This window comes from Azolla caroliniana, unplaced genomic scaffold (genome assembly GCF_043228905.1).
Source record: "Azolla caroliniana isolate FFs.n. ecotype wild unplaced genomic scaffold, voAzoCaro1.0.p SCAF_17, whole genome shotgun sequence".
Classification (NCBI taxonomy): Eukaryota; Viridiplantae; Streptophyta; class Polypodiopsida; order Salviniales; family Salviniaceae; genus Azolla; species Azolla caroliniana.
This window is the reverse complement of record NW_028230452.1, coordinates 4,134,330-4,147,919: the sequence shown is the minus strand read 5'-3', so window position 1 is coordinate 4,147,919 and position 13,590 is coordinate 4,134,330. Positions and strand designations below refer to the sequence as shown.

Genomic DNA, 13,590 nt, shown 5'->3' with positions numbered 1-13,590 from the left:
TTGCTTATATTCTATTTAAGAACCGACGAGATATTTATGGAAAAAAACATACCGACAATGAAGAACTATATTTATACGAGATATTTCAAAAATACCCCTTCGCATTTCAAGGGGTAATACGTGGTCCATCACTCCTAGATTTGGAAATATGAATTTCACTTAGACGTAAAAGGAGGTAAACATGCATTCAATTTGTGTTGCCTAATCGAAATGCCAACATGGTATCAATTTATCTTTTTATTTCTCCCGCTTCTTGTCCATGGGATTTACACATTCAGGCTCCCTTAAGGGTTGAGTTTACAATTAGATAATAATGTCAACACACCTAATCGAGAATGTCATCATGGTATCAATTTATCTTTTTGTTTCTCCCACTTCTTGTCCATGGGATTTCCACATTCAAACCCCCTTAAGGGTCGAGTTTACAATTTGAGCATATGGCAAAGATTATCATGAAATTGGCCGCAATATCAATGTATCATGTTGTTATTGATCAATTTGGCCTACCAAGAGAAAGACCATGCATTTTTCTAGTTTTACCAAAAAGGCAAAAGTGTCTTTCGATACAATGCTCCATTTTTGTCAGAGACGATTCTTCAACGAAACTTAGTAGAGGAATGGGTGAAGCCGCTATTGGGGTGGGGTAATGGTGGGGAGATCGAGATAAGGTCAAGACAAGACAATATTACCATGACAGTTGCATGGGGAGGCGAGGGATAACACAGGGTACTTGAGTCATTTGTAACGGATCGGGAGGTTGGGGCTCAGTTCATGGAGGCCGGGATGGATGCATACATGAAGGAGGTGAATCAATGCGATCAGGATGCATGGGCTCGGACAATTGGTGTCTGGGATTGTAAGGGGGGGGGGAGGTTAGGGGTCGAGCGAGCGACTTCTGATCGAGTCCAACCATCCGAAGGTGAAGAAGAAAGGTCTAGGGGGAAAATGTATGTATATGTATGTATTGTAACTTGTAAGTAAGTAAGTAAGTATGTGTGTGTGTGTGTGTATGTATGTATGTATGTATGTATGTATGTATGTATGTGTGTATGTATGTATGTATGTGTGTGGTCTTGTGTGTGCGTGGGCGGTTATGTGTGAAGGAAGAAGAAATTGGAGGAGGATGAGGACGGTTGGATGAGCAGATGGAAATGAATGGCTGAGATCTCAAGCATTCTCCGCCGTCCGATGGGGGAGGCAAATCCAACGGCTGGAAGCCTCCCAAATTTGTATAAATAGAGGCCCTTGGCCCGACCCGAACGCCTCTGTATCTCTTTCTTTCCTTCTTCTTCTTCTTCTTCTTCTCCTTCTTCTTCTTCTTCGCAGGCCTCCCATCGCCCTGCCTGCACACACAGAGAAAGAGAGTGAGAGAGACACACACTAGATCTCTCTAGATCTAAGGTACTTCCTCCAAACACTCCTTCTATTCTTGTCTGTTTCTCGTTCCTGCCTTCTTCTTCTGTTTTCCCTTGGATATTTTCTTCTCCCCTCCCACCTGTTTTAGGGTTTCCGTTAATCTTCGACACCAACACACTTTATCTTTGCAGAGGAAAAGGGTTAGGAGTATATGTGGACTCGTCTCTGGCTGGCTGGATTTGTGGGAGATAGTCCACAACAAAATTTTGTTCCTCCGACATCTTGCCAAGGAGTTGTTCCGGCAAAACAGGGGAATTTCGTATGCATAGGCCTTTGGAGTGCATAGGTACATAACTCATTCGAGAGGCGTTATATTTACCAACCAGAACCTCCGGAAAAGATTTTATCCCTTTCTTTGGTGAAGAGGTTCAAGGAAAAACTTATTGTTAGAAAAGAAGAGGTTCAAGGAAAAACTTAATTGTTAGAAATTGATTGTCCAATTGAACACGGAATAATTGTGTGTACAGATGTGAGAAGACACATGCAGATGAATGTCATGCAAAATGTCTATGTCTTAGGTTTCGTTCTTCCAGAGGAATTTCTTACGGTTGAAAATCTATTGGAATTTTCTTTTTTTAAATTTTTTTCCAGTAGAGATTATGTGTTATGCAGCAAGGTGGCTGTCATATGTCTCTCAAGAGGATTTCTATACTATGCAACGAGTGAGGAGAAGGGATTTAGATCAATGACTTAGAGAACACTTAAATCTTATCCTTAAAGAATGATACAACAATTACCCATTTTATGTGTTCTCATACCTCAGACTAAAGATATAAGATATAATTACAATGATAGTCGTATTTGTGATCCACAGGCCAATTGTTAGAAGTTCCTTAGATTCGGGACATGTTACTCTATCAAGATAATAGCGAATATCTTCATATTGGTTAAGCGAAATAAATGCGTCTTTTTCATTGATCCAGATGCCAAAATCTCAAGAAACGGATTTGTATGTTGCATGTCAGTAATATACCACATTTCCCTATCACAATGAACTGTGAAATCTATAGAAAGGATGACACCCAATAAATAGATCATAAGCATGAAATCAGCAATGAAATATAGTGGACCTGTTGATTGGCACAATTCATGTTAGATCCTGTGGATTAAGATGTTATTGCAAGCATATATTTTAGAGTTGCAGGCTCATGCCAAAGTTGTTGAACCGGCACCTAGTGTCGGTGGGTGTTTCACAAAGAAGCTCGGGTTCCCTTAAGGCTGGGATTATGGTTTCTGACCAAACTTCTAACACTTGCCAATGATGTCCGTCCATTCTTTAAATGTAAGCTAAGATGCCCATCCATTCATAGACCTATACCCTGTTGAATAGGCAATCTGTCAAGCTTTGCATAAGCTGCTTACTCTACTAAACAGGTTTTATTTGATAGTATCCAGATCTTAACGTAGGTACATCTTTTCTTGTCTCGGATCTGCAAGTTTTTTCTCTTGATGTGTAACTTTGTTAATGTGTTAGAAGTATGTTGTTATTTGAATCAGGGAAATAATATAGCGCATAGAGATGTCTTCAGAAAAGAGTCTAGAGTGGTAAAATCTAAGGTACCATTTGTGGGTAGAAATCCCCATCAACTGACATCTACAATTTCCAGTTATATAACCTAGCCACATATAAAAATGCTAGACATGTGAAAAGTGCAGGCGATTTACTTATGGAAATATTATAATCTTTTCTTAGATTTTTATTGATATTTATTTCAATGAATTACATGGATGGAGATTAGACTGTTGAATGCTAATAGAAATGACATAATAATTGGGTAGATATCAGCTGGAATGCATGAACTGGTTGAAGAAAATAGCCGCATCCAGAACTTATTTAAAGAAATGATTGATGATGCACTGTGTAAATAATTGTAGCTTTCTTGTCTTGTTTCATTGCAGTTACAAGGGACGGTAGATTTTTGGTTAACGAGTGGATTTATTTATGGCATCTGTTGCATATGCTTCATATGACAACCACCAGACTCTGCATGGTGCTGACCATTATGTGATGAAGAGGACCCATGTTTCCTCCAGGGTATTCTCTCTTGATCGTTATCCTGCAAATTCGTATGGTTTGGAAACAGTTGGGGATTCTGATACCCGAAGCCAGAAAACAGAGATTTCGCATGGTCAATCATATGTACCCTCCGAAACAGCTTCTGGGGATTCATGTAGCATGAGGAGGAACAAAACAAATACAATTAGCACTCCAATGAATGCATGCAATTCTGCTGCAGCATATTTTAGTTCTAGGATCTCTCGGGCCTCCCGATCAGAACGAAATAGCCTTCGAAAGCAGTTGAAATTGGAGCTTACTCAAGTGCAGAGTATGATATCAAGGTTGGAGGCTCGTGAGCTAGACCTCAGGAGCTTCTTGCACATGCCTGAACTCGATAACAATGGATCCTCCTCGAAATCTATCTGTGAGCCGATGCAAACTCAAGAAGATTATTCTGAGATTAAAGGTCTGCCCTTCCTTTTCATCTTTCTTTTTTGTCAAGTTTGGTGTTGTTGTGCAATCAACTTATTATGTGATAAAGTTTATGCCAGGCAATGACGAGATACTTGGAAAACCCAAAGCGAAAGGTGGTGTTAAACGAGCTTTGCATCTAAATTCTGATCTGCATATTCCAAAAAAGCAAAAGTCAGAGTCTGATGCCAAGAAGCTAGCTGATATAATGAGACAGTGTGGCACCATCCTCAAGAAACTTAGAACCCACAAATACAGCTGGGTGTTTAATGAGGCTGTTGATTATGTAGCTCTTAAAATTCCTGATTATCCTTTGATAGTGAAGCATCCAATGGATCTGGGTACTATAAAAATGAAGTTTGAGGCACATAGCTACGAATCTCCAGTGGAATTTGCTGCAGATGTGAGATTGACATTCACAAATGCTATGAACTTCAACCCGAAAGGGCATGATGTTCACCTCATGGCAGACTCATTGCTGAAGATATTTGAAGAACGGTGGAAAGCAGTAGACAAGAAATTGAAACAACTTAGTCTGCCGTATAATACTGTAGTTTCGAATGCTAGTGAATCATTGGAACAAATAGCTAAGCCATCTGTTCCAACTGGACTATATGTTTCTGCTCAGAATTCAATGGGCTGCAATCCACCAGTTGAAGACAAGCCAAATGGGAAGACTTATTCTCGGGAGATGACTTACGAAGAGAAGCAGTCTCTGAGTCTCTTGCTAGAGGAGGTGCCAATGGATAAACTAGAACAGGTTATGGAGATAATTACTAGAAAGGATCCTGATGTCAAACCAGTTGATGGTGAAGTGACGATTGAGATAGATTGTTTGGATTCGGATGCTCTATGGGAACTGCATGATCTGTTAAAACACCCAACAACTGCAATCAAGTCAGTGTGTTATGATTCCAAACAGAAGCCTGTTACTGTAGAGTCCAAACATCTTAATCATGCTAAGTCTGCTGCTGAAGGTTAGAACAGAGTTCCGATTTCTAAATGTGCTGTTAATTCGGAGGACAAACATTCCATTGTTCTTTTAGTTTCTTACTTCTTGTGGCAACTGTGGATCTGGAAACTGCAGATATTGATGCCAAAGATGAAGAGATTGACATTGGGGAAGATGTGCCAGAAACTTTTGCTCCAGTCCTTATTGGTAAAGATACTGGCGCAGTCAGTAGCCCTAGCAGCAGTTCAAGCAGTGATTCATCGTCTTCTAGTGGTTTGTTCCTGTGCATTTACAATCTGTTATTTTATAATTTGATCAAATCTATCCCAACGATTCCCTTTGACAATGTGTGAGTTCTATTTCTTTTGTAGATTCTGATTCTGGCAGTTCATCTGAAAGTGAGTCAGATGCTGAGAATCCACGACCTAGTCAGACGAAGATTATGACCCCTGGAAAGGTGCAGGACATGTTCATTTCTGTGGTTTGAACAGTTTAATTCGATTGTCATCAGCATCCATCCTCATGCGTGTCAAGAAGTCAAGTGTTAGATTTCTGCATGCATGTATACATACATTTATGTAAGTTGTGGAGGCTGAAAAATTAGTGGCCTTGTGGGTGGTTGTGCATCTTTCCCCACTGCAGGAACCCGAGGGTTCAGCTACTAACCTCCAGCCAATTGGCAGCCCCACGGTGAAGATAGATGATGCAAAACGTGCGTTCTTAACTTCAAATATGTTTGTGTTATGACATTAGCCATGGTTTCCTGCAAAAGATGCTGAGTACTTGTTTTTTACAGGACCATTAAGTGACTTGGATGAGGAGATGTCCCTTTCCAGACCTAGTGTCACTGATAGAGAAGCAGAGGCAGAAGCAGAAGCAGAGGCCAATCAAGGTGTGTATTTTGTTGTAGTTTCTGGTAATTGTTTTTATGCTTTCCTGTAAGTTTGTAAACTGACATATTTGCTGTATGCAGCTGAAGACAGTATTCCTGACTCACAGGCCTCTGAGAGGCTTCTTCGAGCTGCCCTCTTGAAGAATCGATTTGCTGATACTATTTTGAAAGCAAGGGAGAAGACCATGCCTCATGGTCTTCTTTCTAAGGTACATACGACCCCAGTTATATTAATAGCAATCTTTGCAAGATAATGCATTTTGGAGTTTTTTGCGCCATGAGTTTCACTTCTTTTTATTTGATGCTAGGCCTATATCTCTTACATTCTCCGTAGTTTTTGTCTTTGCTCTTTGCACCTAGAATTTACTTTGATTTCTACCTATTAGGAGCCTATTATTTTTGAGGTACATCGAGAAGTTAGGCTGATTGAGATACGTTTTTATTGTGACATTTTAGGTTATTGTGTTTGTCTTGTAGCTATTCAGAATCGATTTTGTTTGATACTTATAGTTTGACATTTATGGATTGGCACTTATATTTTGACATTTATGGCTGCACTGTCTTGAATTATACATACAAATTTCTATTGTTGTTGTGTTACATGTCTAAACACTCATAATGTTCTTGTTTTTTGGTATATTTTTTGTTTTTCTAGTGTATCTCTTCCAACTAGAAATATGATATTAGATTTGTCTAGGACATGACATTCTATGGAAGTGGGTTTCTATAATTTTGAGCTACGTACAAAATCCTCGGTAGCTCAGTGGTAGAGCAGTCGGCTGTTAACCGATTGGTCGTAGGTTCAAGTCCTACCCGGGGAGATTCATCTCCTTCGAGTAATGAATGATGGTAATATCTGCTCATGTATGGCTAACTGTGCAGTTTTGGATGTAACTTTCCAGAACTTCTGATGCTGCACAGCTCTCAGAACCCATGAAGGGTTTTTCCAGATGAACCATGTACAAATTAGTTATTTGTTATATTATCAAGATTCTGTAAGCTGTTCAGTAAGAACAAACTGTTTTGAGCTTTCTGAATTTTATGGATCTTAAGATGCTTTCAAATCACTCAAAGACAGATTTTTGCATAGTTGCTAAAGCATTTTGACTCTTAAACACAATCAAGAAATATGATAGCTTGCGAAAGCATTCTATAATGCTTGTCTCTACGATGTAGAAAAAACGTATATTTTGTTCTGTCTTATTCTGCAACATGAATATATTAGAAACCTAACAATTTCATTATAGAGCACATTTTATGGAGGAAAAAAATTGGAAAAATGTATATTTTGTGTTAACTATTTCTGAAGTATTTGTTCTGGCACTGCTGATTCCTTCTGAATTGGGATCCTTTTGTGTTAACTAATTCTTCTACCTGTTGATTCCTTCTGAATTGGGATTCTATATTAACTTTGAAAGCTATTCTTTGTATTTTCTTTTAATTGGACCTCTATCACGCATGGGCTTTCATAGAAGTGTACAATTGTATCCCCTACCAATAGTCCTGCTTTTTCGAAGTTTTAATAATTTTCTTGGATGCATATTTTTGTTCTCTGGCAATACTTCTGCCCTTTCTCAGTTCCAATAATTTTCTATTTGATGCCTGTTGTAAATAAATATTTCACTATTTGATATTGTCAAATGGGCATGTATTTTTAAATGGGGTAGGCGTGCATTTTTAAATGGGGCTATTTGTCATCTATAAATTCTAGTAGAGACGGACAGCTATGTTGACATTTTGAGGTTTACTTGATTCTTTTCTTTACCAGAAGAATGGTACTGATCCAGAGAGATTGCGTAAAGAGAGGGAAGAATTGGAAAGGATTCAAAGAGAAGGTAAAGTTCTGATGCCTGTAAAATAAAATAGATTAGTAGTTGCGAATATATGGGATTTTGCTGATTTCTATATTGTAAACAGAAAAAGCTAGACTTCAGGCTGAGGGAAAAGCTGCAGAAAATGCTCGCAAGAAGTCTGAAGCTGAATCTCTTGCAAAAGCTAAGCTAGAAAGGCAAGCAGAAAGGCAAGCAGCACGTTTAATTCTTCAGCAGGTAGTGTTTCTGTATTCAATAAATAATCATTTTGTCATGGTGTTTGGGTATTCTGGTAATTGTCAAATCCTGTGTGGTATATTGATAATTTTCAACTCTATTATTTATACAGATGGAAAAGACTGTTGAGATTGATGGAAATGGCGATTACTTAAAGGATTTAGAGATGCTGGGTAGTGCCCCAGTGCATATTATTCCTATAATGAGTCAGAGTCAATCCGCTCACTCTGAAGGGGGCTTGGGAGGATTTGCTTTTAATTGTGGTAATCCTCTCGAACGGTTAGGTCTTTTTATGAAAGTGGATGAAGAGGAAGAGCAAGATACTGCAGGAACCTTAGAAGAAGAAGAAACAGGCAGTACAAAATGTGAAATAGACACGTGTCTTGGGAGATAGATTATAGATCCATATTGGCGTTTCAGACATGGATTTAAATTATGTGTATATATTTCCCTCTTTAATGGGAAGTTTTGTAACATGATTGAGGTTGTAATATAATATTCACGGGAATTGTCTTGTCTTGTCGATCCTGTCTGTCCATATTGGAAACAGAATCCAATCTGTTCTCAAGGTTGGATTAATCAATATTTGAGGTTGGCAATCTCTTCAAGTGACTTATAGATGGGAGGTTATTGAAACAAGTGCTCGTTTGTTGAACTCTGAAGGTATTTATTCGTTATCGTGGATGCAAAATGCATGATTCTTCACGGTGGGATACTTCAGACATATATGTGGATGCACCGATTGGTCTTATTATTTAAACATATGAGTGTTGCTGAAATAGCACTCATTTGTCGAAAGTAGTTCTGAAGGTATTTGGTTCGTCATCTTTGTGGTCACAATGGGTGTTTTGGTATTGAATCATTCCTCAGTGGTGGATATGTTTGTAGATGCAACCATTGTTCTTTGTAGATGCTGTAACCATTCACATTGTGTTTATTATTAATAGTGACAGTGTGCAGTCATTGCTCATCTGTTTATGTATGTAACTAGTATTCTTATTGAAAATTGCAATGAATATTTGAAGATGTGATCATATTATCATCTTTATGGCTCCAATGGGTGTTTTGTATTATATGATTCTTCACTGTAGTATACATCGTATATATGTTTCTAGATGCCATAACCATTCTTATTATTAATAGTGATAGTGTGCAGTCATTGCTCATATGTTTACGTATGTAACTAGTATTCTTATTGAAAATTGCATGCATATTTGAAGATGCAATCAGTGCCCCCTTATGTGAGCCAAGTAGATACTTATACTCGTACATATTTTATGGCATATATGTTTGTTGGCCTCAGAAAAGAATTCACTCCCAAGGGTATAGTTAAATGAAACATCATTTAACTAAACATCGTTAAGCATGTAATCATTTAACTTAATATGCATATGATTACATGGGTTTTCGATATTGCTAACTTATATTTAGAGAATCTATATATATGCTTGAAGATGTTTTAGTCATGGGGCTATTATTTACCGGGTTGCTGAATGTGTTGGAGACAACCGTTGGAATGTGTTAAATGGAACCATTTAAGATGTCACCAAATTGCTGAATGTATGGACATTTTTTGAAACCAAGAGAAGATATGACCTAGGATACATAACATGCTATTTAAAGCTCACTAGATATTTATGTACATTTGCATGATTGATCTATATAACAAGCTATTTCTAAAGGTACTACTAGGTATTCATGTCCATGTGGACAGTGGAATGGTTAAATAAACAAAATTGCCTTTTGTAAGCCCCTTTTATTTATGTCTTACCCAAAAATACTCCAAGTGTGTTATCCACAAAAAGCTTGCTTCATATCCCAAAAGGAGAAGTATCACATAATTCTTGAATGCATTGTGCTTTTTGCTAGCCAAAGCACCTTTGATGTATCTAGAAAGCTATTTAAAGGCTAGTGGATATAATGATGTTCCTTTGGCTCCCTTACATAATATCGTTGCCAACAACTCTTTTGATGGCTCCTTTGTTTATGCTATTGTTAGAAATATTGAGAATCGATTAGATGCATATTGAGTTACAATCACAAAGATGTATATATGAAAACAAACTTTCCATTACAAATGAGAGTTGCTTGCAATGTTAGTTTGCCCATGCGCTTACACCTTAGAGCTTAGATGGGATTTGGACTAGCCGACTACACAATTAGTGGGGACAGATAATAGTCACAATTATTGTGTAAGAGATAGAGAGTCTGGATTGATTATATTCTCTGTTTGGTCACAATATCACATAAAATGTGCAAGTTAGTTGATAATAGTGGAGAGTTGAGACATTCCTTTTCTGTCAACTAACTTATCATTTAATATGACCCAACTAGTGCTAGATAGTACTTCAAGCCTAAGTACATCGTAACTTGCCATAGAATATTCTTCTAGTCAATTTGACTACTCAATCCTGTTACCTTACTTCATTCTTTCCTAAATACATTTTGTCTTACTCATCTATGATTTTCTACATTGGCACCTTATTGACACATATGGTCGGGTTGTACAATAGCTACTCTTCATTTGGGGCACTATCACAAAATGTGCACTCTAAGAATACACGTGGGGATAATTTGACAACTTGGGGTTGATCATTGATTATATGTAACTAATATCTAGTAAACTTTCTGGAGTAAAATCCATTTGGTTGGACAAAATCAAGCTCAAAGGTATATTAAAAAGTTTGGAACTCTAGGAACATGCTTTCTTGAAGTATTCTTCTACAACATTACTTACATGGGTGGATTGTTGTTCATAATTTTGATAATAAGATCTTCTAGACTTCTTATTTCTGCAAAGTTATGATAAGGTTTAATACTAACGAATAAATATTATAACAAGAAAATTCGCTAAACAAACTTGTTCACTACTCTATTAATTAGAGTTCCAAATTATTATCCCAACAAATAAGATTTAATAATAACGAATATATATTAAACAAGTAAATTAGCTAATCTAACTTGTTCATTACTCTATTAAGTAAAAATTTTAAACCTCTCTATTATTTTGTTGGAACTCTTTATGCATCTTGTTGTTTTGTTCATGGAATTTCTTAATATTTAACCTTATCAACTCATTGGAAGCTTACAAAAAGCAACAATATCAAATTACACGTGTTGGTTATGGGTGCTCAATACCAAGTGCTCAACAATTAACATTTAACTCTTAAGCAAATAAAGAGCAACACTTACGAAATCCTTGTTTATACAAGCTCATACAATTGATTAGTATGAGAATTGGTGGCAATCCACGAGATAGATAGATTCTCTACGGAGGTCAAATATGACCTATGAGACCAAAAAATATTATATTTCATGTAATACATGTGAAAGTGAGTAACGGCTCTTGATGTTCAAGAATTTTACCGATGAATGGTGCAATCAAGAGTCAAATATGACCTATGAGTCTTGAGACCAAAAATATTATATTTCACGTAACACATGTGAAAGTGAGTAACAACTCTCGATGTTCAAGAATCCTACCGATGAACGTTGTAATTAGAGTGCACATTGTGACCGTGAGAGAAATTCGTGCAAAGATTGGGTTTGGTCAGTGGTTTGTGGAGAACATAATCAAATGCAATCAAAGGCAAAGCATTGTATCAAAGCGTGATATTCACACTCCTTGTTTTGGGCAAAGTGTGCATAGTCGACTATTCTCATCACAATTGTGTGATTAAAATCTCATGGAAGCAATGGTTTGGATGGCAGACAATGGGATAGGCTCTAACATGTATCAATGTGTACGGTTTCCCCGTTTGGCAAAGAATGTCGTTTTGTTCTTAGGTGCAACACATGTAGTATAATGTGTGATGTATGAGCCTCCACATTTTTTTCATGTCATAATACATTGCTGTTGCAAAAAGGCCTCATTTACAGAGCAATCTAGTGATGCATTATGAAACAAGTGTGTTGCATCCCATCTTCCAAACCATTTTCCTATATCTTGCATCCAACCGGAATTTTTTGTTGTTGCTTTGATCTAACTGTGGATCTTTTTGTTTGTTTCCTATGTGATTCTAGGAAGTTGATGTGAGGAACTTTTCTGAACTTTAAGCATGTGGTCAACAACCCTTTCCATGGCCATGATCTCAATGTGAAGCGATGTCGTCTCAACGTGTGTGTGTATGTGAGAGAGAGAGAGAGAGAGAGAGAGAGAGAGAGAGAGGAGGAGTAGGAGTCGGAGAAATGAGAAAATCAGAGAAACAAAGTAGGACAAAATTAGAAAATCACAAGGAAGAGAAGGAGGAGGAGGAGGAGAAGAAGGACGAGGAGACGCGAGAGGAACAATTATTCGCGGCTACATCGACATAATTGGGCAAGTGCTACAACAACATTCTTCTTCGACGGCAAGCTCGAATGTCATCGTGTCTATTTCAGGTTAATCATCCTGCTATTAATTTCCTTTTCCTTATAATTGGGGCGTAGTATATATGGAAGCAATGGATGAAGGAATGATTGAGAGACAAATACAAATTAAGAGAGGAGAAGGAGAAGATGAGGTTATTTTGAAGAAACAAAAGATTGGCATTAATAATATGCATGAGGGGGATATAGATATGATGCCAAGACCATCATATGCACATGTGATGGGAGAAGGTGAGGAGGAGAGGAATGCGCAATATTGGGATGTAATGCATGTAGTTGATGATGAAGCACTCCATGAGATTTTACCGGATAATACAGATATGGTGGCCAATGTAGAAGAGGATGAGATTGTCGAGGTGGAGATGCCACGTAGAGAAATCTTAAAGGCATTTTCCATGTTTCATGAGAGAGGCATTATTTGTTTCTTTACAAGGAAAAACCCTTTAGTAAATTGGGTGGTGCAATGGCTAAATGCAATGATTGGTAGGAATAGTGTGGAAGATGTGTATAAAGGTCCATGCGGGTTTTTTGAGGTCATTTTTCAAACCGAAGAACAACGGGATAGATTGTTATCACGTTTGCCGGTCTTTTACAATAATAATTTAGTCTATATTGTCCCTTGGAAACCACTAGCTGAGTTTCAGGAAATTTTGAAACAAGAGTGTCCAATATGGGTGGAGGTAGAGTGTAAATTTTCGTTTTTATGGCCTATAATTCAAGGTGTCATTGAACAATTGGGAAAGGTGATAGTAGCCCCAAATGCCAAAGCATATAATAGATATAGGTTATGTATGCTATGGAATACAACAAAAAAGAAACCTTTGTGGCTAAACATAAAGACTGAGGAGATGAGGTCATTCCGTTGCCAATTGCATTGGGGATCATTTGCCGGTCATTGCTTTCGATGTGGTCATTTAGGCCATTTCATGGCGGAATGACATCAAACACCGGAAATTATTAGAGACATGTACTAAAGTAAGCATTAGATAAGGATAGATCTAGGTAGATAGAAAGAAAGGAGAGAGAGAAAGAAGGGTGCCGATCCACCCGACCACCCTCGAGCGAAGGGATCAAGACGGACTCGAGCCTCGATCGGCGTCCCATACCACCGCCATGGCGTCAAGTCGTACCTGGTGTTGGCGCGCTCGCTACAACAGTTGACCCACCACAAGATAGAGTCTCGACGTAGTCAACCAGCTTCATGAAATGAGGGTAGCTAGGCTATGGGACAATGGGTGGGGGAGTTTACAAGACAAGTCAATGTCCACGGTGTTTCGCCATGGGATATTTCTCTTTCCAATATTCAACAGTTTACACGATATTATGGAATTTATCAAGCATCAATTCGTAAACAAAAGATGAGTTTGTTACAACACTTTCTAGATAGATGTAATGCATTGTTGGTAAAGATTCCATTGGATGATGTGTTGTTGGATATTCAAGA

The 13,590-nt window shown here is 37.8% G+C and overlaps 1 protein-coding gene and 1 non-coding gene across 3 annotated transcripts; both read left to right on the top strand.

Moving 5' to 3' along the window:
- Positions 1-1,285: 1,285 nt before the first annotated feature.
- On the top strand, positions 1,286-8,301 carry LOC147852899 (transcription factor GTE9-like). 2 transcript variants are annotated; one of them, XM_087333433.1, is made up of 11 exons: positions 1,286-1,401; positions 3,316-3,881; positions 3,967-4,863; positions 4,974-5,111; positions 5,210-5,295; positions 5,481-5,550; positions 5,635-5,730; positions 5,812-5,939; positions 7,499-7,565; positions 7,648-7,778; positions 7,891-8,301. In XM_087333433.1, exons 2-11 carry the CDS (start codon positions 3,359-3,361, stop codon positions 8,170-8,172), a joined length of 2,418 nt encoding a protein of 805 aa, XP_087189559.1. In that variant the 5' UTR covers positions 1,286-1,401; positions 3,316-3,358; the 3' UTR covers positions 8,173-8,301. The 2 variants fall into 2 exon arrangements, with proteins under 2 accessions (XP_087189559.1, XP_087189558.1); XM_087333432.1 differs by lacking the exon at positions 1,286-1,401 and adding an exon at positions 1,579-1,702.
- Positions 6,480-6,551, top strand: TRNAN-GUU (transfer RNA asparagine (anticodon GUU)). Its single transcript has one exon. It is a non-coding gene; the product is annotated as a tRNA-Asn (tRNA).
- Positions 8,302-13,590: the final 5,289 nt, after the last annotated feature.

Bases quoted from the DNA above. Each gene is read 5' to 3' on its own strand.
- LOC147852899 (XM_087333433.1), top strand. From the start codon at position 3,359: ATGGCATCTGTTGCATATGCTTCATATGACAACCACCAGACTCTGCAT. The intron at 5,940-7,498 runs GTACATACGACC...TTTCTTTACCAG, and splicing joins CTCATGGTCTTCTTTCTAAG to AAGAATGGTACTGATCCAGA. The intron at 7,779-7,890 runs GTAGTGTTTCTG...TTATTTATACAG, and splicing joins CACGTTTAATTCTTCAGCAG to ATGGAAAAGACTGTTGAGAT.